Here is a 25,206-nt window from a genome sequence, read left to right on the forward strand (position 1 = left end):
CACATCAGACCCATGGGAACCTGAGTGACAGCCTGGCCCAAACTCTTTTTCAGACAGATAAGCAGACACAGCCCAGGGAGGGCAAGACACTTGCCCGGGGTCTCACAGCAAGTCATTGGCACAGTCAAGACTTGAACCCAGAACACGTGCTCTCCAGTGCAGAGTACTCTCCACATGGCTCCCTCTTCTCTCTGCTCCCACCTTCAACCTCCAGAGGAAAGCTCGGTCCATAGCTCTCATCCCTCATACTGCCTCTAAGAGAATGTGCCATGGTTTTCTGAGGAGGGGTCCAGATAGAAAATGTTCCCAACTTGGCTGGAGCTGAATGGGTTTCTCCTGGCCTACCCTGGCTTGTTGGGCATGGCTCAGTGTCACTCACAGTGAGAGACGGAGCCGTGTTTTCCAGCCAAGGGTCTCCACGGTGGGCTAGGAAGATGCTGCCATGAGTCTTCCTGCCTGTCTTCTCCAAATGTTCTTTCAAACCCACTGGGCTAGTCCTGCAAGGCAGGCCACCACTCATAGCTTTTCTCATGGCCTCTGGCCTGGCCTGCCAAGGCTGGCCCGGTGAGTGAGTCTGGAGGGAAGACCCTAAAGCTTAGAGCAGGAAGGGCCCGGCCCTGGCACCAACCCCTGGGGTGCGCCTCAGGGATGATTGGGACTTGCTCATGGCCACTCAGTCCTCTGGGAAGAGGCAGGGCTTCTAACACAGTACATTTGGGCTTCAAGTTCATGGCTCTTTCCAGTTCTCAGATGATGGGGAGCAGGCAGCCAAGTGACAGAGAATTCCTATTTCCAGGTGGGAAAACTGAGGCCAAAGTAGATTAAGGTTCTTAGCTGAGGTGACGCTGTGAGCTGGGGATGTGGCCCCCAGTGTCCCAGATGTGAGCCAGAGCTGACCCGGGCTGTCAGTGTCAGATAGGAGAGGACTCTACCTATCTTCTCCTTATTCCCTGAGGTGACTTTTCTTGAGTAGATTTCCTTGTGGATTTCAGAAGCACAGGGTAAAAACATGTTCAGACCACGAGAGAAGGGTGCTGGGAGACCTCAGGGAGTCTTTCCATGCCAGCAGGCTTGGAGCCTGCACACCTAGAAAAGAATGTGGCTAGGAAGGATGCAGGTTAGACTTATGCAGGAACTTCCAGATTTTGGAGAATGTCCACCTCGTAAGAAGTTCTCCGAGATCCTTTTGCGGGCTCCTCCTAGAGGTTATGAAATATTCCCACTCTTGATATAAACCCTAACTAGCGTAGTGATGGCACATCAGAGTTGGCCAGGGGCTGGCTAGGAGCATCTCACGGTTTCTGCAGCCCAGCCCTGCCAGGTGAGTGGGACAGTGCTGACTGTTTTGCAGGCCAGGGACCTGAGCCTTAGAAGCCTTAGTGGGACTTTCGTTCTAGATGTTCCTTGCTTCCCTGCCCCTGTATCCCACCCTCTGGAGCAGACAGTTGGGATGGACACTTCCTGGAGGCAGAAGAGTGGAGGAGATAGCCTTGTGAGTTCTCCTTGGCGTCCTGCTTCGGATGTGGTGGCAAGGACCGTCCCTGTCCTCAGCTCTCCTCCTCTGAGTTGTTGTGACCAAGAGAGAATGCGGAGTCTCAGTTGCAAGCCTTGTTCTGTCTCCTCCTGGGCCTTCTGCTCCAAGTATGATGTGTTTAGTTCTCCAGAGGGGCCCAACCTGGGGAAGTAGAGAAACCACGTGGCTGGGGCCCCGGCAGGGAGCCAAGTTCATTCCTTGGGCCTGGGGCCAGCCCGCTGCAGCCAGGCATGTGGAGGAAGGTTCCTGCTGCTGGCCAGGCTGGGGGTGCATGCCATGTAGTCGCCTTACACACGCAGGCATGGCCGGACAGAGGGAAGCAGATGGGACTGAAGTGGGGGCTATACATCCAGCTCAGCAGCTGCCTCTCTGAGACGCAGGGAGCTTTGGGGTGACTGCTGGAAATGGCTCTGCCACTTAGTAGCAGAGGGGTGAGGCAAGGTGGTGGGTGAGAGGTTTTGGGTGTGTTCTGGGCTGCAGGCTCCCCATTGGTGTAATAAGGTGTGAACATCAAGAATATCTCGGGTCCCTTCATTCTTAGACCATTCGTTCCAGCGCCTTTAAAACTCTTTTTTCCAACCACTGTGCTCTTAATTACAAACCCCGGATTCCTAGAGGTCATCTGCTTGACCGCTCCATGGGAAGGGAGATTGAAGCTGGAGATGGGAGTGGCTACTGGAGGCCCTCAGCGTGTCCAAGCAGAAGCAGTCCTGAGCATCAGTAGTGCCATTCCTTTCTGCACATCAGCTCAGAGCTCTAATGAGCGCTTTGAGAGCCCGTAGGCTGGTTCTAGTCCATCTGGTTCATTCAGTGTCCAGTTGTAGCTAAGAGAACAGGTTCTGGAGTCACACTGCCTGGGTTCGAATCTCATCTCTGCTATTCCAGGGCTGTGTGACTTTGGAAACGTTTCCTAACCTCTCGGAATCACAGTTTCCTCATCTTGAAATGCAGCCGATAATAGGACCTGCTGGCGGTCGCGCTGTTGGCGTTTGCTGTGGCTGTCACTGTTTCATCCCAACATCCCTCTGGCTAGACACAGGCTACATTTTGTCTGCAGAAGTTACTCCCCTCCAGAAATTGACTCAAAATTCTGATGACCATCTCTCCCTTGCTTATACCTCAGAGACATTCCCTCATGTGGCTGTGGCCTCCCATGTGGCTGTGAGGTCTCACCCTCCATGTGGCTTCTCAGCTAAGAAAACTGAGGCCCCAAGAGGCCCGTGGGTGGTACAGCCAGGACTGTCACAGGGCAGCTGGCCCAGCAGCTGGGCCTGAGTAGGCCTTGAGCCACCCCAGAACAGCCTCTGAATGCAGACCTATGGATCTGAGACCTGCCTGGTGGTTGCTGTATGTGAATATATTGGGCATCACAGGGTCCTAAAGGGTCCCTAGGGATCACACCCCCCTAGCCTGAGCAGGACAGAGGGTCAAGTGTAGGGGCCTGCCCAAGGTCAGCCAGCCAGCCTGGAGGAGAGCCGGGGCTAACCTGCAGCCCATCTCCACGTGTGGGACTTGGAGAACAGAGAAGGGGCTACTCAAGTCCTGTCCCTGGTAGGCCACGTGGAGTCAGCCAGGTGCCCAGCCAGACAACAGCCCCCTTGTCTCAAGGAGCTGCACTCCTCTCCTGCCAGGTCTTTCTACCCCAAAGTCTAGAGGCCAGAGGTGGGAACTCGGTGACTTCAGGAGGTGCCCCTGGCTGGGCGCCATGGCTCACACCTGTAATCCCAACACTTTGGGAGGCCAAGGCAGGCAGATCGCTTGAGCCCAGGTGTTCGAGACCAGCTTGGGCAACATGGAGAAACTCCATCTCTACCAAAAATACAAAGATTAGCCAGGTGTGGTAGCTGTGCCTGTAGCTCCAGCTACTCGGGAGGCTGAGGCGGAAGGATTACTTGAGCCTAGGAGGCAGAGGTTGCAGTGATCAGTGATCACGCCACTGCAGTCCAGCCTGAGTGACAGAGTGAGACCCTGTTTCATGAAAAAAAAAAAAAAAAAAAAAAAAAAAAAGAAAGAAAGAAAAAGAAGGCTTCCCTGGCCACAGCCTAGCTGGCCAATTCTGGTCTCAGGAGGTGACATGGATCCACCTTCAGCATGACCAAGAAGGGCTAGTTTGGGTGAGAATGGAATTTGCCAGAAGAGACCCTAAGGATGTCAGGGGAGGAAGCTCAGGTAAGGTCAGATGTGCCCCTGCAAAGACATGATCTGGACACACACACAACCTCCCCTGCCACACTCCTCTGCCACCCTCTGCAACCACTGGGACACGCGTTTGAGCAGCTTCTGCAGACAAGGCCTGTGCGCAGCCCATATGAACATGTCAGACTCCAGAGGTGGACCTGGGCTCTGCCGCAAACTTGCTTTATGACCTTGGCCAAGTGATGTTGCCTAGCTGAGCCTCGATTTTCCCATCTGTGAAATGGAACCGGTAACTTTTTCCTCAAAGGTAGACATCAAACGCAAGTGAGGTGTTGCATGCAAAGTGACCAGCTTGGTGTGAATTTCATGATTGTCTTCTTGTTTCCTCCTTTTGGTGTCTGAATGAAGCCACACCTTCTGTGGGGTGAATGTCAACCCAAGAGGGCTTCCTGGCAGAGGAGAGATTTGAAGGGAGCAGGACTGTGGGGCAGGGCCAGGCTAAACACCTGTATGCACACACACATTTCAAGGTGTCTTTGTTTAACCGGGAGAGACTTCGGTTTGGGTTTTGTTTCTAGGCTTGGTGTTTTGGGTTTTGTGTACTCCCTGGACTCCTCCAGTGGTATTAGAAACCAAAACCGGGGTGATCCTCTGTGAGGAATGTTTACCATTTGAATCACAGCTCCAGCATTCACTTGGTCAGGAAAACATGTGCTTTGTTTTTTTTTAATTACATTTCCCTGGAAAAACAATGATTTGAATTCAAGGAGGGGAGGAGAACAGGTTTCCCCAACTCCAAGCTTGAGGACTTTCTTTTCCTTTTGAAGTAGGAATGGAGTTCTGTCCCCGGCCCCCAAAGGCGTCCCCACAGCTGATATTTTTCCAGCTGCCCGTCTCCTCAGAGCATGGAGTGGCCTCCAGAGTGGGGTCAGGGAGGGGGTGAGAGGGCCAGACCTGCCTGGGCTGGGCAGCTCAGCATCTTTCTGAGCTGCTGAAACACCTGTGGAGGCTGGGCTGCTGTTCACTGGTGACGTGACCTTGTGTGACCTTGCCACTTAACTCTTTCACGGTCTCATTTCCTTTATCTATAAAGTGGAAATCACGATATTGGAAATAGAAGCTCAGTGCCGCAAAGAAAAATCAGCACTGAGACAAAGGATCTTTCAGCAAAGCAATTTTTACTTCCTGGACTGCAGGAAGGGTACTCTCGCTAGCCATCTTGCCACAGGAGTACAATGAATGAAGGAAAACACACAAATTTATTCTTTATACGTTTGGCGTCGTCCTTACTGCTGTGTCTGATCTCCATTGGCTGGAGTCAGACCTCACCATCGAAACTAAAACCCAATTGGCTAACAACTTAAAACTTTTCTAAACAGGTAAAAGCAATGGAGAGCTGGGACATGTCTGTGAGCATATCCAGCACAGATATCTTCATTAAAGTACAAGGACATAGAATGAACCACGTGCCTGTAAGCATGGCATGTCTAACAGCTACATGGGATAGGGCTTACCAAAGTTATTAGCACACTTATTCTTTAACGAGAAAGGAAACTTTAAAAAAGAACTTTTCTACTTCCCACAGTGATTTCACCAGGTGACTTTTGAAAAACGTGCCACAATCAGAGAAGGTCTGATCTGAAACACAACAGAGGCCTTCTGGGGAAACAGAGGCTCTTCAAACTGGCCTAGACCCAGCTACCTGCCCCTAGTCTGTGTCCTTCCCATTTCATCAGGACCAGGTCCCAGATTAGGGGATTGGCATTTTCATGCTGGGGAGCTGGGTACCGTTTTCTTTTCAGACACTGAGTAGAAAAGGAAAGGACCCCTGAGAAATTCTTTGTGTGAAGCTGCTTGTTGATGGTAGGGGTGACCTCAGAACCCTACTGTCTGCCCATGACCAAGGAGTGCGACGGCCTTGACATTGTCCTTGTGTCCCCCCCGGGGGGCGGGGTCTGGTTCAAAGCCCACCCTGCAGGTGAAAACATTAACCTACCGTGTCTGTTCTCTCTCATGCCCTCCAGGGGTTTCCTGGAGTCTTTGGGGAAAGAGGCCCTCCCGGACTGGATGGAAACCCTGTAAGTATTTAAAGTCTTTGAGAACAGGAGAGAGATTCCGAGTGAACACAGCAGATTTTAGGAGCCCACACTTTAGGGTCAGACAGACCTGGGTCAAATTCCAGCCCTGTGAACTACTAGCTGGTCACCCTTGGATGAATTACACGATGTTTCTAAACGCTAGGCTTCTGTCTACTGTGGCTGCCCTATTCCCCACTGTAAGAGTCCCCAGCCCACTGAGCCCCTGGGCCCAAAGCTCCAGGCTGCACCCCATTTCCAGGACTTCGGGTCACTCCCCACTGGAGAGGCCCCGGCTGCTGCCATCTTACAAAGCATCAGAAATGTTTATGGGCCAGCAGAGGCCTGGGGAAGCACACGGTTTGCAGGCCCTGTTTGGAGAAAAGGAAGAGCTGAGTTCCAAAGGAATCTCTGTTACAGGCATGTTTATAGAGTTTGTAAATAATTAGAGGCCCAGGCTGTGTTCCATGAGGAGCCAGGTCAGCCTGTCCTGGGGAGCTGAGTCTGTCTTTCCCTTCCCGGCTCCAGGCCCTGGGCTGGTGGCAGAAGGTGTTTGAGGTCCCCGTCTCCCCATGGGGCTTCCTGCCTGAGTAGCCATGCCAGCTGTGCCCTCTGCAGAGGTGGTGGCTGTATTCATAACCAGTACCCGATGAGATGCTAATTCCGTTCACAAATGCCCCCTGAGCCTGACCCAGCCAGGCTCCCTTGGGGATTATAGCCGTGACCTCAGAGCCATATACAGACCTGGGTTTGAGTTTTGTTGCACTGCTTGTCAGGTGTGTGAGCTCGAACAGATCCATTCACCTCCCTGAATCTCAGTTTCCTTGTCTGTCAAACGGGGGGATCAGAATTCCAGCCTGAGGCTGGGTGCAGTGGTTCACGTCTGTAATCCCAGCACTTTGGGAGGCCGAGGTGGGTGGATCACTTGAGGTCAGGAGTTCGAGACCAGCCTGGCCAACATGTCGAAACCCTTTCTCTACTGAAAATACAAAAAATTAGCCAAGCATGGTGTTGCATGCCTGTAATCCCAGCTACCTGGGAGGCTGAAGGGGGAGAATCGCTTGAACCCAGGAGGCTGAGGTTGCAGTGAGCCAATATCGCACCACTGCACTCCAGCCTGGGCGAGAGTGAGACTCCATCTCAAAAATAAATAAATAAATAAATTAAAGAGAGAGGGCTGTCGTGAAAATGAAAGGTGGCAGGCAAGGTGTTCCACATGGGTTTGGTGGGTGAGGCTGTGTAAAATACTGGGTAATCCAGGGCACAGTCCCTGCCTTGGAGGAGTTCGAGGGCCATTGCTCCCATCTGTTATACAGCAGGCAGTGGGGTGGGTGGGATCAGAGAGGTCCCAGGTGCCTCTTTGGAGAAGGGAACAGGAAAGGCTTCCGGGGACAGTGATATTTGCATCAGGATAAGGAGATAGGTGGGAGACATTCCAGGTGGAGGAAGGGGCACCAGCAAAGGCATGGGGCCTGGGAAATCCGAGCCTCTCCCTCCTCACATCCCTTGTTGGATTAACTGTTAACGATATACAGTATCATTTGCAAGTTTCCTTGGGGAGGGGCAGGGATGTCTTTATGCTCCTGGCATAGAGGAACAGAGAAGGCCCGATGTCTGTCACTTCCCCTCATTTGAAGCAAAGCCTGCCTCTTACTTCTCATTGCTAATCACAATGTCTAGAGCCCTGAAGTTTTTTTTTTTTTATTATTTTTGAGGTGAAGTGTCACTCTGTTGCCTAGTCTGGAGTGCAGTGTCTCGATCTCTGCTCACTGCAACCTCCACCTCCGGGTTCAAGCAATTCTCCTGCCTCAGCCTGCCAAGTAGCTGGGATTACAGGCACACACCACCATGCCCAGCTAATTTTTTGTATTTTTAGTAGAGGTGGGGTTTCACCATGTTAGCCAGGATGGTCTCAAACTCCTGACCCTGCGATCTGCCTGCCTAGGCCTCCCAAAGTGCTGGGATTACAGGTGTGAGCCACCACGCCCAGCTGAGCCCTGGAGTTTTATTCTCACCTTTCCATTTTGAACTTGACTCAAACCCCTCCACCTATCATTTCTCATGTGGGCAATGGAAGATTCATGTTTAGGATGGAGAAACGGAGGTGTAGGGGATAAGTCACACAAAGTGTCATCTCCTGACTCCCAGGCTAGAACTCTTTCCAGGCTCTGAGGGCCCTGGGAGAAGGACATGTGAGAGTGTGGGGTGCTGGGGAGGAGTCCCCTTTCTCCCACCTGGGAAAGGGAAGGAGGCCAGCTTGGAGGCTCTCAGCCGGGGCCCTCGGGCTTTGTCATTTCCTTGCACCTGGCCTTGGGTGAATCAAACTCTGGAACTTCAGTTTTCCTGTCTACAAAGTGAGCGTGCAGTGTCAAGCACCATGCACATCTGTATGACCGTGATTGCGATTCCACTCATTCTGTTATGCTTACAATGGGAAGATGCTGGATTTGGAAGTCTGACCTCCCCATTTGACAGATGTGGAAAGCTGATGCCAGAGAGGGGATGGGTGTGGTCCAAACTCCAGGCCAGACTCAGGAAAGTCCCTGGAGCCTGCGGTCAGGAATAAGGAGTGTTCAGCTCTGAAAGACCCTGCCAGGTGCCTGTGCGGAGGATGACATGGAGGGAGGGGCCCTGGAGGGAGACGTGACAAGTAACCACCTTGGTCTCTCTATCTGCAGGGAGAACTGGGCCTGCCAGGCCCCCCTGGAGTCCCCGGCCTCCCTGTAAGTACACCAGTGCCTGCGGGCAGTGGGTGCATGTTGGGGAGATGCAGGGTGAGGCCGCTGTGTAGGGAGCCAGGAGCAGGCCCCGCAGGGGAGGTCGAAAAGGCCCTTTTCTCATCCAACCCCCAGAGGGGCTGGGGTCCAGGAGAGAACAACCTGGGCAGGGAAGGCAGGTGGGGGAGGGAGGGCAGGCTGAGGGAGGAGAGCCCTGCTGTGTGGTTTCAGGTGCATCACCTGCCTTCTCTGAGCTTGTTTCCTCATTAGTTAAATGAGATCGGTGCTTGGAACGCAAGATTGCCAAAGTACTTTCACACCCGCATGGGGGTGTGGGCAAGTGATGGCATGCTCATTTGATAGGTGAGGCTCATTTCCAGGTGCAGAGGGAGGAGGTAGCGCCACGGTGGTCTTTTTCACTCTTTTCCTCCAAGCAGACTTGGAGGCAGACCACCTAGGTTCAAGTCACAGGCCTGCGACATCCTGGCTGTGTGACCTGGGCCAAGTCACTTACCCTCTCTGGGCCTAGTTTCCTCATCTGTGAAATAGAGATGACAGCAGAATCATCCTGGAGTGGTCGTGAGGATTAAACGAGGCATCCTATGTGTAATCCTTGGCACAGGATCTGGCACCCAGTAAGTGCTGGTGGAAAATATTGTTATAATTATTCTTGTTATTACCTCCTGAAATGCCCAGGGCTGAGAGAGGCCGGAGGAGGTGGGAGGCGAGCTGACCTGCCTCCATCCAGGTGGAGCAGGCCCTGAGGAATGGTTCTAGCCAAAGCCAGGGGCCCTGCTGGGCTTTCAGTGGAGTGAGTCTTAACCTTGGGCCCAGCCCCAGGGGCCAGTGAGAGGTCAGAGCCTGGGAAATGACACTCGAAGTGTCCCCATAGTCTGATGTTCTCTCTGCCTCGCCCACTGCGTCATTCCTCAAGGGGTTTGAGTCTGGGCACCCATGGAGGGACAAAAGTAAACTCTTTGCCACTTCGGCAACTGTGCTGAGGAATTCTGCTGAGAGAGAGGCTGGAGGAGGCCCCTGGGGGAGGCAAGGGACCCTTTCGCTCAGGGGAGGCTAGTCCTGGGAAGAGGGCCCAGATGTCCCCATGGCCATCTGTGCCTGCCCAGGTGAGTGGAAACAGAACCTGGGTGGGATGGGCAGAAGGTGAGAGCCCTCTGGCTCTGGATCCTGGCTTTGCTGCCTCCTGACTCTGAACTTCACCTTGGCCTCATTTCCCTGAGTCTCAGGGATCCCCTCTGTGAAATGGGATTATTGTACCCACTTTTATTAGGACCACAGAAACACAGTCCATTCCAGTCCAGGCTAAGAGGACGGTTTCTGGAACCAGACCGCCAAGGTTCAAATCCTAGCTCTGCCACTCATATAATCACAATCCTGAGTGAAATATTTAACCACCCAATGCCTCGGTTTCTTCATCTGTAAAATGGGAGCAATATTGGTACCTAACTTGGAGGATTGTTGTGAGTGAGGATGTAGATAAATTAATATGTGAAGTGCCTAGCATATAGTAAGCACTCAAGAAGTACTAGTTATGATAATAACAGCTATTGTTGGTGTTATTATATTACACATACATGTGATATTTCACACCTGGTAGCAGCTATCTGGATTGCTGAATTGAGAAAAATTTCACAGTCACATTGGAACTTGGTGGGAGAGGTTGCTGCCATTGATTAGTGATGTCTGCTTTGACTGGGGTTGAGGAAGTGTCAACACATGAGTCATAAATTTGTCATCCCTGATGTCCATTCAGTAGGACTTTGCTGAGCACCTTCTTTGGCACAAGGCATCGACCTAAATGCTTTGGAAAAAGAAACATCTGCCATGGGAGTTAGAGAACTCTCTAGAAGTCTTCTCAACTGATCCTCTCTAAGCCCAACAGGAATCCCTTCTGGAGCATCTTGGTCATATGGTGATTAAACTCCAAAATGAACACCTCCAGTGTTAAAAGTCCCTCCCTCTCTGAGAGCCCCGGTCATTCTACAGAGCTGTCATTGTTCGGTGTTTTCCTGTGGATTGAGCCCAACTCGTCCTCACTGTCCTTGAGACAGGCTGTGTGAGGTGTAAAATGGTCTTTGTTTGTGCTTCCCAGGGCTCCTTCTTCAGGCTAAACAATCCCAGTCTCCAAAGCCTTTCTGAGGGGATGTTTACATATCCTGGCTGTCATCCTTGGCACCTGTTCCTGTTTGTCATTGTCCCAGTGTCTGCTAGGTTGGGTCCTGAGAGGAGCAAGAATATTGCTTGGTGGGATAAATGCAGATTCTGGGTTCTTGGACTATAGCATCGTAGCCCTCTTGGTTCTTTTTTTTTTTTTTTTTTTTTTTTGAGACAAGGTCTTGCTGTGCCTCCCAGCCCAGAGCTCAGTGGTATGGTCTTGGCTCACTGCAAACTCTGCCTCTCGGGTTCAAGCGATCCTCCCACCTCAGCCTCCCAAGTAGCTGGGACAACAGGTGTGTACCATGACGCTGAACTAATTTTAGTACTTTCTTCTTGTAGAGACAGGATTTTGCCACATTGCCCAGGCTGGTCTCCAACTCCTGGGCTCAAGCAATCTGCCCTCTTCGACCTCCCAAAGTGCTGGGACCTCCTGGTTCTTTACAAAGCTCATGGCTACCTGTGCTCTCTGCTGCAGTCCACTGTTAGGGTTGCCAGAGAAAATATGACACCTAGTTAAATTTGAATGCCAGATGCAATATTTAGAACACGTTTACACTAAAATGTCACTGATTGTTTATCTGACATTCAAATTTAACTGGGCATCCTGTCTTTTTAATTGTCCAGTCTGGCAGTGCTATTTGCGGTGTCAGGAGAAGCCCTTTCGACAAATGGGAAAACTGAGGCTGTTGGTCAAGGTCACACCCCAGGCAGGAGAGGATGGAGGCCATGACGCTCAAGTCCTAGTCTGGGGCACTCCTCTTTTTGCTTCGGAGCAGCCTGCGCTGGGGGCAGAGCCCTGGGTTTTTCTTCATTTCATGGTACCCCTTTGCCAGAACTGATTTGTTCTGCCTTGGATTGTGGTTCCTTCATGCCCTGCGTCTTTTTTGGCCACTTTCAGCCTCCTTCCTCAGTGTTTAGATTATTTTCACTGCCAAGATGAAGTGTCCTCACTCCTGTGCCTGTGGGGTCGCAAGGCTGGACCTGAGCCCATCAAATCTCCTCTGATCCCCAAGAAAATGCTTCCTTCCATCCTGGATTTTTGGGAACAGCAGCTTCTGTGCCTGGGGGAAAAAATTGTCTCCCCAAAGAGCTGGAAAGGAAAGGAATTTTCTAACCAGGAGTTAAAGAGGAAGAGGGATTGTGAGTCACCTATGGTTTTCCAGAGGATGTGGGTTTTTAGCTGAGCAAATGGGAATTCCACGTATTGATAATCATTTTAGTGGAAATTCAAATGTATTCAATGCCTCTGTCTAGTCAGTTGAAGCAATTTGCATGCAGACTGAGGCCAAACCTTCCTTCCGTCCCCCGGGTCCTTGCAGCCGGGAGGAAGGGCGTGAGAGGACAAACTAACATTTATTGAGCGTCTGTCTGCTGCGTGTATATCACATGCACTGGGCTGGGCAAGCCTCGCAAAGCCGAGGTCACTGGTTAGAGAGGGGAAGAGTTGGGCTTGTCACCTGGGTCTGAATGCCTCAATTCCAATAAGCCACTGGTGGCTCCCTGCAGCCTCAGAGGTGAGAGGGACTCCAAAGAGCCCTCTTTGAGTAACTGAAACCCTTTGGCAGGCCCTCAAGAAAACTGTGCCTGGTTCCAGAGTCTGCTCAACAAAGACGATTTCTGTCCTTTCTATTCAGAGTGACACAGAGGAAATTTTGGCTCCTCCACAATTTAATAGAACCCAGAGAACATGCGATCTGGCCACACACCCAGCCTGTGAGGTGCAAGGGGTTAGTCCACCTTGTTCTGCCACTGAATCATCACCTGGCTTTGTTTCCTTGTCTATAAAGCAAGGTCAGATACCTCACCACCTGGCATGCACCAAACCCTCTTGTGCCCAACCCTGTGTCAAGTTTGTAATGGTCACCACAGCCCTCTCAGGGTAGGAAGTGGGCCACCAATTTACAGTTAAGGAAACTGAGGCTTTATCTCCTGACCTCGTGATCCACCCACCTCGGCCTCCCAAAGTGCTGGGATTACATGCGTGAGCCACCGCGCCCGGTCTGGCTTTCTTCTTCACCATCACCAAGCCACTTTTACCAAGCACCTCCTCGGAGCTGTGCTCTGTGCTCAGCACTGGGATCACAGAGGTGAGGTCCTCAGAGCAGGCACCTGGCCTTGGTCTGGCAGCACAGGTGGTAGCCCCATAAGCACATACAAAAAGGATGGTCAGTGTCAGAGGGGTCCTGAGCGAGAGGCACGGGGGCTCAGAGGCCTGACAGCAGGGGCACGACCTGCTCTTGGGGTCAGGGAAGTGATGTTAGCACTGGAGGCTGAAGGACAAATGGGCATTAACAATGCCAGTGGGGGGCACAGCACTCTGGGCATAGGAAACAGCTTGAGCCAGGGTCGGGAAGCTATGTCAGTGGCTAAGTGTGTCGCAGCTAAGGAGGAGGAGCAGGGCAGGAAGGTGAGATGCATGCGCAAACATCATGAAGGATGGGCACTGGACGCTCACTCCCACGTTCGCCTCCAGGGTCCACTGCTACCATTCAGGGGAATACAACTCAGTTCTTCCCAGTCTCCAGCCTGACCTCATGCCCTGTCTCACGTGAGACATGACAACAGGACAGGCAACCTTGAGTGCTTTTTTGGTCAACAGCCAACTCAGGCCTTGTGAGCATGGAGTGTGGGGTCAGACAGACAGACAGACAGACAGACAGACTGACTGACTGACTGACTGACTTGGGTTCTGATCCTGTCTCTGCCTCCTGCTTATTGCTCGATCTGAGGCAAGTTACATCACCTGTCCCTAAGCCTCAGTTTTCCCATCTGTAAAATGGAGTGGGACTGACAATGGTGTTCACCTCCTGGGGTTACTGTGAGCAGTTGGTGAGCGTCCAAGCTGCCAGCCTTGTCCCTGGCATGTCGAAGTTGTGCAGAGTGACATTTAGCGATTGCTAAGGAGGCTTCAAGGTGGGTATTGTGCGTCTGGCACACAGTGGGCGCTATTTAAATGGTGACAGACAAGGCTGATTGTGTTCTTGGTGGGGTGAGATGAAGGGTGCAGTGTGGAGTGTGGTGTCTGGGAGCTTAGAGAAAAGTGGGAACAGACTCCAAGTTAAGGGCCTTACTCATTCTTCCTTCTCATGTGGACGTGACATTCTGAGTGGCCGTGGCCAAGCGGCCCTCGAGGGTGTCTGGTACACAGTAGATGGCAGCTCTGTAGGATACTGGCCTGGAGCTTTCTTCGTTCCTCCCCAAAATGCTTTTATAGCCCAATGTGAGGGTCCCACCAACACAGGCGGACCTGCCCTGTGGGATCCAGCACCTTCTATCCTGCCAGCCAGGGGTCTGTCTGCCACGGACTCCGTCTGCCCTGGGGTTGGATGCCCAGGCCAGGTCTCTGTCCCCACCACACACAGACCCCTTTGGAGAGGTCTGCCAAGGCAGAGTGGGACCTGGGGAGTGGGGTGCTGTGCCGTCACTCCTCGAGGCCCCACACAGGTGACCGTCTGGTCTGTACTGAATTCATTTTCACACAACAAGCCGCTTCAGGCATGGAGGGAGGAAGAATGAGCCTGTGTTCCCGAGCTGCTGGTGGCCCCCCTGCCTACCGCCCGCCCTGCCTGGCCCCTGGCGGAGCAGGACTCCTCCCGCAGTGCCGGCTCTGTTTATTTGTGCATCACGGAGAACTCTGGGCAGGCCACCCTGGCTGCCTTCGTCCAGGAAAGGAGAGAGGCAGCAGCCAGAGGGACCTGTGGACATGCAGCTCTCTGCAGACAAAGCTGGCCTCCCTTCTAATCCGGCCTCTCTCCCTCCTCTCAAGAGACCACCTCGGAATGACCTAGAAGCTCTGGAGTCAGGCTTTCTACTGTGAATCCCAGTGGTGCCCTGGCTCTGTGACTTCACTCAAGCCCTAATCTCTCAGAGCCTCAGTTTCCTCATCTATAAAATGGGGACAGTAGTAGACTGATCTTGAAGGGCCGTGGTGAGAAATTACTGGGTTAAGGCAAGTCAAGTGCCTGGCACAGTGCCTGGCAACTGGCATATGCTTGTTATTATCACCCGTTTAACTGGGCCCTCACTTTCTCTGTGAGATTACTTGATGGGACCTGACAGCAGAATTTCTTTCTTTTTAAAGATAGAATCTCTCTGTGTCCCCCAGGCTGGAGTTGAGTTACGCTACCATAGCTCACCGTAACCTTGAACTCCTGGGCTCAAGGAATCCACCTGCTTCAGCCTCCCAAGTAGCTGGTACCACAGGCATGCACCACCTTGCCCAGCTAATTTTTACATGTTTTCTGTAGAGATTGAGTCTCCCTATGTTGCCCAGGCTGGTCTTGAACCCCTGGCCTCAAGCAATCCTCCTACCTGGGCCTCCCAAACTGCTGGGATTATAGGCATGAACCACCACGCAGTGCTTGGCCTGAAAGCAGAATTTCTTAGCGAAGGCTCAGCTAGGAGGTTTTGTTTCATCCAATCAAATGGGAATCCTAAAGTCCAGGAAGGGGAAGCGTTTGCCCAAAATCACACAGCCCAGGCAGGGCCAACGCCAGACTCCAGTTGTTCTGGGGGTGAAAGAGTGAGAATCGGCATCATCCCAGCCAGGCTGAGCTGCCGTCTGCAAACTCCACACCGTCTGTCTCGTCTGTGTCTCTCTCTCTCCTCGGGAGCATTCCATCGCACAGGCCCCTCGGCCCTTCCTGCAGGAGCCAGGCAGGAATGTGATTTTTCATTCTCTGCCTGGCCTCCCTCCGAGACGTCTCCAGGCAGCTCCGACAGGAACGCCACTTCCTATTCTCGAGCCTGGCTACCTGGGGCAGCCTTTGTTCCGACCCTTCAGACCTGTGCCCCAACCACAGAGCACTTGCCAGGGGCCTCCCTAGAGCCTGATCAGATTGTGGGAAACAGAGGCCCAGAGAGGTCAGGCACATTGAAATCACACAGCAGCCAGCCACTTAGATCAGTCAGGGAGGATGGACAAGGGGGAGAAGAGGGCATTTTCACGGTCTCCCTTTCTATGAGTGCAGACTTAATGTCATGGCTGTGGCCGAGGGAGTGATGGAGTGGGCAGAAGTGAGATTTGAGGGGAAAAGCGCAGGCTGGTTAAGAGGAAAGCCAGTTGCTTCTTTGCTCTGTACCAGGGTTCCTGGACCTTGCACTATGGACGTTTGGGCTGGATGGTTATTCTTGGTGGGGACTGTTCTGTGCACAGCAGGATGCCCAGCTGCATCCCTGGCCTCTGCCCACCAGATGCCAATAGTACCTCTTAAGTTTGGCAGCCAGATATGCCAAGTATTTACATGTTCAATCAGTTACTCCTGGAAACAAGGCTGGCTGGCACACAGTATTGTTCATCCCCACTTGTCACATGAAGAAACTGAGGCACGAAGACATCAAGATCCCCCAGTTCACACAGTGAGTGAGTCCCAGAGAAGAGTGAGACCCAGTGGTCTGCTGTCCACTGGGTGGACAGAGAATGAAGAATCACATTCCTGCCTGGCTCCTGCGGAAGGGCAAGGGGCCTGTGCCGTGGAATGCCCCCGGGGAGAGAGACAGAGGGATGGGGTGGAGTTTGCAGATGTCAGCTCAGCCTGGCTGAGTGCCTTCTAGAGCCTTCCTTGAAGAGGAAGGAAGACTGTGGAAAGGCCAGGTGGGGCATCATGGGGACAGCGCTCAGCCAGGCTGAGCTGTCATCTGCAGGCTCCATACCTGTGAAGGGAACTTGGCTTTCTAGGTCTGGGGACTCCGTTGTTCTCACCTCAGACTGGCTGATGCGATCTGAAGCTGGGCCTCCAACCTGGGGTCTGGCATCTGCCAGCTGATTGTAGTGTCCCACAGGGCCCACCACCAACGGTGGGATTTCCGGGATCCACAGCCTCGCTCCTTCCCTGCTCCCCTCCCCAGAGGCACCTCCCCTCATGTAGCTGGAAGAGTCACAGCTCCCATTTATGCCTTATTTAACTCTTGCAAGCAGCTCTGGGGGGACAGATCATTGTCCCCATTTTATAGAGAGAAAGGCTGAGGGTCCAAAATAGTCATATGAAAAGCCCTTCATCCCTGGTACGGGGCTAAAGAACCAGATATAGGAGAGAAATATTGAATATAGAAAGAAATGGGGATGGGGAGAGGCAGCAATCTAGAAATGAACTTGGGCAAGTATCTTTGTGAAGTTTATTCCCGCACTTTAGTGGAGGTCTCTGGATGAAGAACATTCCACATTCCAAGATCAATCCTACAGAGTGACATCTTCGGAAGCCCAGCCCCAGGGACCTCAGGGATCATCCCCACCACCTAGGCCAGCCCCCTGTTGGCCACTGCTCACAGCATCCTCTTCTCTTTCTCCCCAGGGTGACTTGGGAGTGTTGGGTCCGATTGGCTACCCAGGACCCAAGGGCATGAAGGTAAGCAAGGGATGTCCCCCCCTTCAGTCCCAGCTGGGCACCCCCAACCCATTTCAGCCCAGAAGGAAGGGCAACCTTAGATGATGCTGGGGAAGGGAGGATGGCAGGCTGCTCAGAGAGCTCCTGGGAGGAAGCTGGGCAGGTCAGGAGCTCAGCCAGCTCCGGCCTCAGAGCCAGGCTTCATCTGTATGTCATTTAGGCCAGACATCTTCCTCTAGCTGAGCATGAGTCTGACATGGTTCCGGGCCTCAGGGCACTGGAAGTCCAGTGGGGGACATCCCCAGGGCTATAGAAACTGCCATGGCAAACCAGTGAACTCAGCGCACCCCGGAGTGGGAAGGGCGTGCAGCAGGAAGGCAGTCCAACACTGGAGGACCACATCCCAGGGACGACCCAATTTAACCAACACGCGTGGGACATGGCTCGTTCAGCCCTTCCCTCCCCATCAGTGCCTTCTTCCCCTGGGTTTGTCTGCAGTGCTGCGATTCACTGCCTCTTCTCATAGCTCCTTCAGGCCACACCCTTGCCCTGTGACATGGGAGTCATTTGCCCCTTTTACAGATGCGAACACTGAAATTGGGGGATCTGGCACAGGGCTTGTGACAAGTCACATGTAAGCCATGGCTCCTGACTTCTGTGGCCTGGAGTCCCATCACAGCCAGCCTTGGGTCTTTGTCTTGCAGGGACTGATGGGCAGCGTGGGGGAGCCCGGACTGAAAGGTGATAAGGTGATCTGAATACTCCCTTATTGCACTGTGGTTTCTCTGCATGCCACCCCCCTCTCCGCCCGGAGGCTGCTGCTGATTTCTCGCCAGGTCCACTCCCCTGCACTCTTCCTGCCTCCCCTCTGGTCTCCCCTAAATCTGTGCTCCCCAGCTTCTTCCTGGTCACTCTGGGTGGGGCTCAGGCAGGTGGTTCTGGGAGCCCAAAGACCTCAGCAGATAGGGCATCAGCAGCTGTTGCAGCGGGGTGGGGGGGCAGGTATGTCGAGGCAGGGATCTGAATCCAGAGAGTAGAGCTGAGGCTGGTGTCTGGGCTTCGAAGGCAAAGCCACGGAGCAAGGAGGGTGGCAATGTGGGCACAGGAGGAAGCAAATCCACACAGACCACCCTGGCGTGGAATTGGGGACCCAATCACAGAAAGCATCCCTGCTGGAAATGCGACTCTGAGCCCCTGACCCACTTCTCCTCCCGCTGCCACAGGGGTGGCCACCCTTGCCATGTGTCCTCTGTGCAGCCCTGCTGCTGAGCTCTCCCTGGCTCACCCAGTGCCAAACCACAGTTGGAGGTGGGAAGACAGGCCCTGGGGGCCCAGAGCGAAGCAGCATCTGAATAGCAGAGACCCAGGGCCCAGCACTCCTTGCCCCCTGCTCTGTGGCCATCTTCCTGCCTGTTCTCTTCAGACTCTTGGCAAACCAGGATCCCCAAAGGGTGTGCAGGAGGGGCTCAGGGCAACATTCCAAGTATCCACAAGACACCTGAAGGGCTGACTGCTGTGCAGGCCCTCCCCTGGTCAGATGACACCGCACCTGTCTCCAGGTGTCTCTGCTTCCTCCTACACCTGAGTCATAGGGTCAGGTGCCATGCTGGGCACCATCTGAGTGCACCACATGGATCCACCCATTAATCCTCCAGCCCACTATGAAATACGAAGCTTGCCTGAGGCCACACGGCTGGTAAGTAGAGAGTCACCTGGTTCCAGAGACCTCACCAGTGGAGCAGAACTGAAGTCAGAAGGTCAGAGCTGGTGAGGCTCTGGGGAGGGGGGAAGGTCACATTTTCACAGTGCCTGCATGTCACAGCTGGAGAAATCAAGAACCAGAGAGAGAAAGAGATTTGCAGGCCAGTGGACTCTTAGAACATTAGAATTGCTGGGTGAAAATGGACGCAGCCAGATTGGGTAGCCAGCCGGATGCAGTGCCAGTCCCAGTCCCTTCTCTGCCTGTTTCTACCTCTCCCATCTCCTCCTGTCATGCCCAAGCCTCTAGCCACCACCCATCTCTGCCCCCTCACCCTGCTGTCTGCTACACCCCTCTGCCAGAGCCCTCCCTCTCTGAATGGGCTTTCTGATGGAGACGGGGTGGGGGCGGGGGTTCCCCTTGCTTACCTGTTTATCCCAAGGTTTGAAACATCAGTGCTCTGGAAACGTTGAAGTCATGGACAAGGGAGAAAGGAAGCCGGGGAAGTGAGAGTGTAGGCAGCGAGCTTTTTATAGGTCCCTTTGCGGAGCTGCAGGAACATGGAAATAAATGTGTTACATAGAACTCAGCTGGCCTGCTGCTGGGAGTTGCCTGGGACATTTAGAGATGTGAAAACTCTGAAAAAAAAAAAAAAAAAGGAGGAGGAAATTATTTTCGTTCCCATAGTTTTTAGGAAAATCAAATGTCTTTAGGGGAAAAAAGAGAGCGAGAGGGAGAAAGGAACCCCTTTTCCTTTGGTGGGGAGGAGTCTCATGGCTGTGTTCCGATCGGCCACGCACACATCACATCCGTGTCCCCTGGCCTTACCCTGGGCTGACAGAGCCATCCCTTCATGTTCCGAGGTTGCTCCTGCCTCAGATCCCAGATTTTCCATGACCCAGCCTGGCCTCAGTCCCACTTACAACCGCTGGCTCCCTCTTGCAGCCTGGAGAAGCATTCTGGAAGCAGATCTCCTGCTCCGAGCCCAGCTCTTTTCAAATTCATTGTCCTGACATCTGAGGTGCCTTTTAAACTTTCCTTGTTTTTCTATTGTAACTCTTTTTTTTTTTTTTTTTTTAACCCCTTCACTCCTCTCTTGGACATTAAAAAAAAAAAAAAATGTCCTGTGGTTTCCCAAACACCAGGATGTTGTACAGGATTTTCCAAATTGGAAAAACCAAAGTTCAAAAAAAGTTTTCTTTTAAAAATTCTGACTTTTGTTCTACTAAGGAAGTTCTTTTGTTGGGTCATGGCGTTAGCCATGTGTGGGTTTTCTAAGGGCCTCCATTCTTCCCAGGTTTTTCTCCCCATTCTTCCTCCTGCTCCCCGGGATGTAAATGTTTTGTGAATCCTGGGGCCAACAGAGTGTCAGTCATTTCCAACATGGAGGGCTGGATAGGGTGAGGTGAGGCCTTTGTCAGGTGGTTCAGGCCCTCAGGGAAAGCAGCTCCCAATCTGGACTGCACCCGTTCAGAACACGGCTAAAAACAGGGAGGGAGCAGAAGAGACCTCCAGCAGCCAGAACCAGTGCGGTACATTGTGTTAGAAGAGAAACACCCAGACCTAAGTCAAGACCAATTTACTCACTGTTTACATGTAGTCTTAACAAGCCAAGACACCTGATTTCCCATGCTATAGCTGATTAAAAGCAGTTAATTAGAAATAGACTAGCTGCCTGTAATCCCAGCGCTTTGGGAGGCCAAAGCGGGCGGATCATCTGAGTGCAGGAGTTCAAGACCTGCTTGGGCAACATGGCAAAACCCCGTCTTTACTAAAAATACCAAAAAAAAAAAAAAAATTAGCCTGGTGTGGTGGCATGTGCCTATAGTCCTAGCTACCGGGGAGGCTGAGGTGGGAGAATCACCTGAGCTCAGGAGGTCAAAGCTTCGGTGAGCTGAGATCATGCCACTGCTTTCCAACCTGGGCAACCAGAGTGAGACTCCAACTCAAAAGAAAAAAAAAAAAAAATAGACCAAAGCTGATTGCTGACACAGAAACCCCCACAGGAGGAGAAAGTCACAGCTCAGCCTAATTGTGAAAAATATCAAACAGCAGACACCAACACTCCGAAACCACGGTGGTGCGGGGCCCTTATCCACACTGCCCTCGCCCCTGTGTCACAGTACTAGTTGAGGATGAGGAGGTTGAAGGCTTAGACACTTCATTTGCTCTGAGTCAGTTCCCCGGGCAAGGCCAGGTGACACTGGGCACTGGGCAGCTTAGCTTCTGTTAGGGGCGCTTTCAGCCATCCCAAGCAGCTCCAGGCAAGTCTGCACATGGGCCGGTTCATCCCCCACCGTGGCCTGCTTTCCTCACCAGGGGCCCGTCCTTTCCTCTCCCAAGGCTGCTGCCGGCCAGATCCGACTTGGGGAGCAGCCTCGGCACAGCTGTACCTCAACAGGGGGTCTGTGGGGGAGGCTTTCAGAGCCCGTGTGGTCTCTATTGTAACCTTCTTTGCTGATGTGTACTTAGGGTGAACAAGGGGTTCCAGGTGTGTCAGGAGACCCCGGATTCCAAGGAGACAAGGTAATTGCATTGGATTTTCCCCTCCCCCGGCCCCGCCCCCGCCCTGCTGTTCCCCTGGTCCTGGCTTCCTTCCTAGGGCCCGTCACAGGCCAGGACCCACCTGTGAGACGGCTGCCTTTGAAATTGATCCAGGCTTCTCCATCTTTGATCCACTCATCATCTCTTCTTTGGACTTCACTGGGGCCTTCCAGCTTATTTCTGGGCCCCAGCCTCTTGCTTTCTCTGTCTTCCTTACTGCCTCCCGACTGTTCTTCTGAGAGTAAAGCTCTGCTCTCTGCTCACACACCATCCAAGGCTCCCTGTTGCTCTCAGAATGACACTCTGGCTCCCTAACCATGCATCAGGACCCCAGTGAGTGCTCTCTCTAATACTCCCCCGCTATCCCCCTTCCAGCCCCACTGAACTGCCCCCTGTGTGCCTCTGCACACACACACAAGCTGCTCCCACCCAGGACTGCCTCCCCCAGCCTCTCCATACCACCCTGCTCAGAGGCCGTTTTTCCCACCTACTCAGAAAGTGGCCATTTCACTCTCTCAGTGCCCTGAGGGGCATGTCCTTCCCTCGCTGGTGGCGCCACCTTTCTTTTCTGATTTTGGGGTACCTGTGATGAGTCCCCTGCTGGACAGTGAGGTCCCTGAGACCAAGGCTCCAGACGGCCCTGATGGAGCTCGGTTCAGGGTCCTGCTCTTGATCGCGAATATTTAGGAAAAGGTTGAGGGAGTGAGTAACTGGCCTTGCTCACTGACAGATTGACTACGGGGTCAAACTGAGGTGGCCTTGACTTCCAGAGCCCAGCTGTGGGTCTGCTGAGACTGGCTCCCCTTTGCCTGTGTCTGGCATCATGTGGCCACATCTGGACTCTCCCGGCCAGTCAACGAGGCCCAGATGTTGGCCAGCTCTCCCTCTTCCTCTCCCCTCCCTCCTCGCTGGCCTGTCCTGACCCAGCCTCCATGGCTCCACGTTGTGAACCATAGCAGGCCTGGCGTTTTCCCTGCCGGACCTAGTCTCCAGGGTTCCCCAGGCGTCAAGGCACCACAGAGCCTGCGTGCAGCCCCAGGGTCCCTGATTCTTCCTGGTGAGGACAGGCGCTGCTGTTTTATGTTAGCATTTCCTAGGGGCCAGCCTAAAGGGGTGCCAGGCAGGTGTGATCCAAGCCAGAGCTCGCAGCAGGGAAAGGAAGGAAAGAGTTCATCCTCCTCCAAGGCGGGCGTTCTCTGGGCCTGGGGCCAGCAGGAGGAGTGGGTGGCTGTTCACCTGGCCTTTTCTCTTCCTCACTAACCCCAGCCTGCTCTGGGTCTCTTCCAGGGGAGCCAGGGGGTGCCAGGGTTCCCCGGCGCACGGGGGAAGCCAGGGCCTCTGGTAAGTACCTGCTCCTCTAGCACCCCCAAACTTCACACTCTCCAACTGATCATGGAACGTGGCTGAGGACACCCTGACCTCCAGGACTTAGTTCTGTCCTGCAGCAGAACTCCTGGGGACAAGCAGGGCAGGGAAGGAATGGGATCTGCTCATTTCATAGATGAGGACACTGTGAGAGGCTCAGAAACTCACCCAGCCTCAGAGGCAGGCCTTATTCACTGACAAAGCTCTGATGAGGATCTGGGGTTCCTGATGCCTTGTAAACAGTAGTGATGTTATCAATAACAGCAGTGGCTGTCACTCATTGAGTGTCACTGTGCATCAGACCCTTTCTGTACTATGTTTCTTTGAAGGCTACCAACTACCCCAGGAGTTAGGGAATTAATTTTGCTCCCATTTTACAGATGGGCAAACTAAGATTCCCAAAGGTGAAGTGACTTGCTGAGGGTCCCATGGCTAGGAAGTGCAGGAGGCAAAGTTTGAATGGTCACTCCTAGTTGTCCAGGCAGATTTTATGCACATGTTCCTGAACTTTCCAACCACCTACAGCCAGGGGAGTAATGCGGGAGGTTCATGGAAGGTGGGGCCCTCACCCCTGCCTCCCTGCAATCTCTTCCCTTCCACAGGGCAAAGTTGGAGACAAAGGATCTATTGGGTTTCCTGGGCCCCCTGGACCTGAGGTATGTGATGCCCCATTACTCTGTCTTTCTGCAGCTAGGACTTGGTCTTATCCTTGGGAAACTAAGGCCCAGAGTCGGGGAAAGGCTTGCTTTAGGTCATGCAGGATATGAGAGATGAGGCTGAGGGGAGAGATTCCTAGATCAGCAATCGTTTACATTCCCCCTCTGCTCTTCTGCTCTTACTGAGAGGCTCTCAAAAGTCAGCAGGGACAAAAAGCTGGCCTCAGAGGCCTCTGCCAACTTTGTGGCCACCGCAGCTTTGTGATTCATGAAAGCCCTCTGTGCATTACTGGGCCCCTCATAGGACATTCTCCACTTAGATTTCCCACTCCAAGCCCTGGAATGTTCCTAACCACCCACAGCCACTCTGGAACTTTCTAACCACCCACAGCCACTCTGGAACGGTTCAGGGCTCAGAGCTTCTGGGTATGGGGAGCAAGAGGTAAATGCAAAATTTGGGCTTTTGAATGAAGAATGAGAAATAAGGATAGATTTAGCAATTCATATAGTAACTCTAGTTAAGTAAGGAGAGAGACCCTGAGGGTTTCTGATGCGTGTGATCATTGGCATCGGTAGCTATACCTGAATGATAAACTTGGAGTTCACATGTAATGGAGCGAAGCAAGCTGGCTGAGTTCTCTTTGACCCTACTCTCTTTAACATGGGTCTCGTGTCTGGAGAGCTGGGCTGAGCAGAAGCCAGGGCTGCTGTCCATCTCAGGATCATCAGCACCCAGGGCCAACCCCAGCTGGAGCCCCCCTCCCACAACGCCCTGACTTCTGGGTCTTGCTCACCCATGAGCTCTCTGCATCCAAGACAAAAGTGTGACTCTGCAGATTGGCCAGACCCTTCCAAAGATCGTTCCTGCTATCACTCAGATGGATGAGGAAATGTTTCCTAAAAGCTACAAGTTCTGACTTTCCACTGTGTTGACTTTGGCCGTGACACAGTCCTATCTTTAGACAAATGGACTTGGCCTCTCCTTCATGGCCCCAATTCCCTCCTCTGGTCACTGGAAAAAGGCTTTTCTGGGAGTCGGGCTTTCCCAGCATTCTGGCCCATGAGGGTGGAAAGCATGCTCCCTCACATTTATGAGGCACCTCCTGGTGCCAGGAGGCCTTGTAGTGTCTTCGAGATGAGAACTTGCTGAATCGCCACGGCAGCCACATGAGGGAGACATTACTACCACCAGTTTACAGTCGAAGGAACTGAGTCACAGAGCCGGAAAGTGGCTTCCCCAGGATTGCTCTGCTATGTAGGAGCAAATAAGGTCTGCTTGGGCTCTCTCCTGGGTCCCTGGACAATTTAGCCATCAGCCTCTCCCATCTTTGTGTCTGTTTTGATTGGCCAACTCTGTAGCAGAGAGATAGCTCTGCTCCACTGAAGGCGGAAGCTGATAAGCACGGAAGCTGATAAGTGTGTCAGCACCCTGCCTGCTGCTTTGCCTGCTTTCCCAGAGACCGTGGGAGGGAGCTCCAGCTCTCCAGCATGAGGGTGAATCCTCTCTTACTCATCAATGGGTCAGATGCGAGTGAGCAGCAGCATCCCAGCTGCCAGGTTCTCTCGTAGAGATGGGCCCGCCCCAGGCAGACTTCTTTTCCCAGGGTACAGGACCGAAAATCATTTTGGATGTAGATTTTTACTGAGTGCTTACAACTTTGCTTGTTCCATTTAAGCTTAAGAACAGCCCTGTAAGAGAGATGCTAGGGGCACCATTTTACAGATGAGGAAGCTGAGGCCCAGAGAGGCTAAGGAACTTGCCCAGGGTCACACAGGAGAAGGACAGGTCTCTGGGAACTGGGAAACTGGTCTCCAAATTGTGCAAAGACCACGGTGGGGAGAGGGAGCCCTGTACTCTGTGGGGCCCTGAAGAGGAGCACAAGGATACTGAGGGGAAGGGAGGTGACTCCACTGCATGCAGAAAGAACCTTGTATTGCACAGTCTTCCATGGGAATGGCCCTCATCAGGAAGCAGGGAGCCC

The 25,206-nt window shown here is 53.0% G+C and overlaps 1 protein-coding gene across 1 annotated transcript in view; it reads left to right on the forward strand.

The window, feature by feature from the left end:
* The window catches only part of COL27A1 (collagen type XXVII alpha 1 chain), a gene marked incomplete at its 5' end in the record, with an annotated part of 150,356 nt that overhangs the window by 52,364 nt on the left and 72,786 nt on the right, over positions 1 to 25,206 (forward strand). Inside the window, 7 exons of the mRNA XM_032239900.1 lie at positions 5,695 to 5,748; positions 8,424 to 8,468; positions 16,928 to 16,981; positions 17,665 to 17,709; positions 21,132 to 21,185; positions 22,491 to 22,544; positions 23,171 to 23,224. Of these exons, the coding sequence (XP_032095791.1) occupies positions 5,695 to 5,748; positions 8,424 to 8,468; positions 16,928 to 16,981; positions 17,665 to 17,709; positions 21,132 to 21,185; positions 22,491 to 22,544; positions 23,171 to 23,224 (360 nt within the window). The remainder of the gene's footprint in view (positions 1 to 5,694; positions 5,749 to 8,423; positions 8,469 to 16,927; positions 16,982 to 17,664; positions 17,710 to 21,131; positions 21,186 to 22,490; positions 22,545 to 23,170; positions 23,225 to 25,206) is intronic.

Source organism: Sapajus apella, unplaced genomic scaffold, assembly GCF_009761245.1.
Source record: "Sapajus apella isolate SASKATOON/1434 unplaced genomic scaffold, GSC_monkey_1.0 scaffold46, whole genome shotgun sequence".
Taxonomy (NCBI): Eukaryota; Metazoa; Chordata; class Mammalia; order Primates; family Cebidae; genus Sapajus; species Sapajus apella.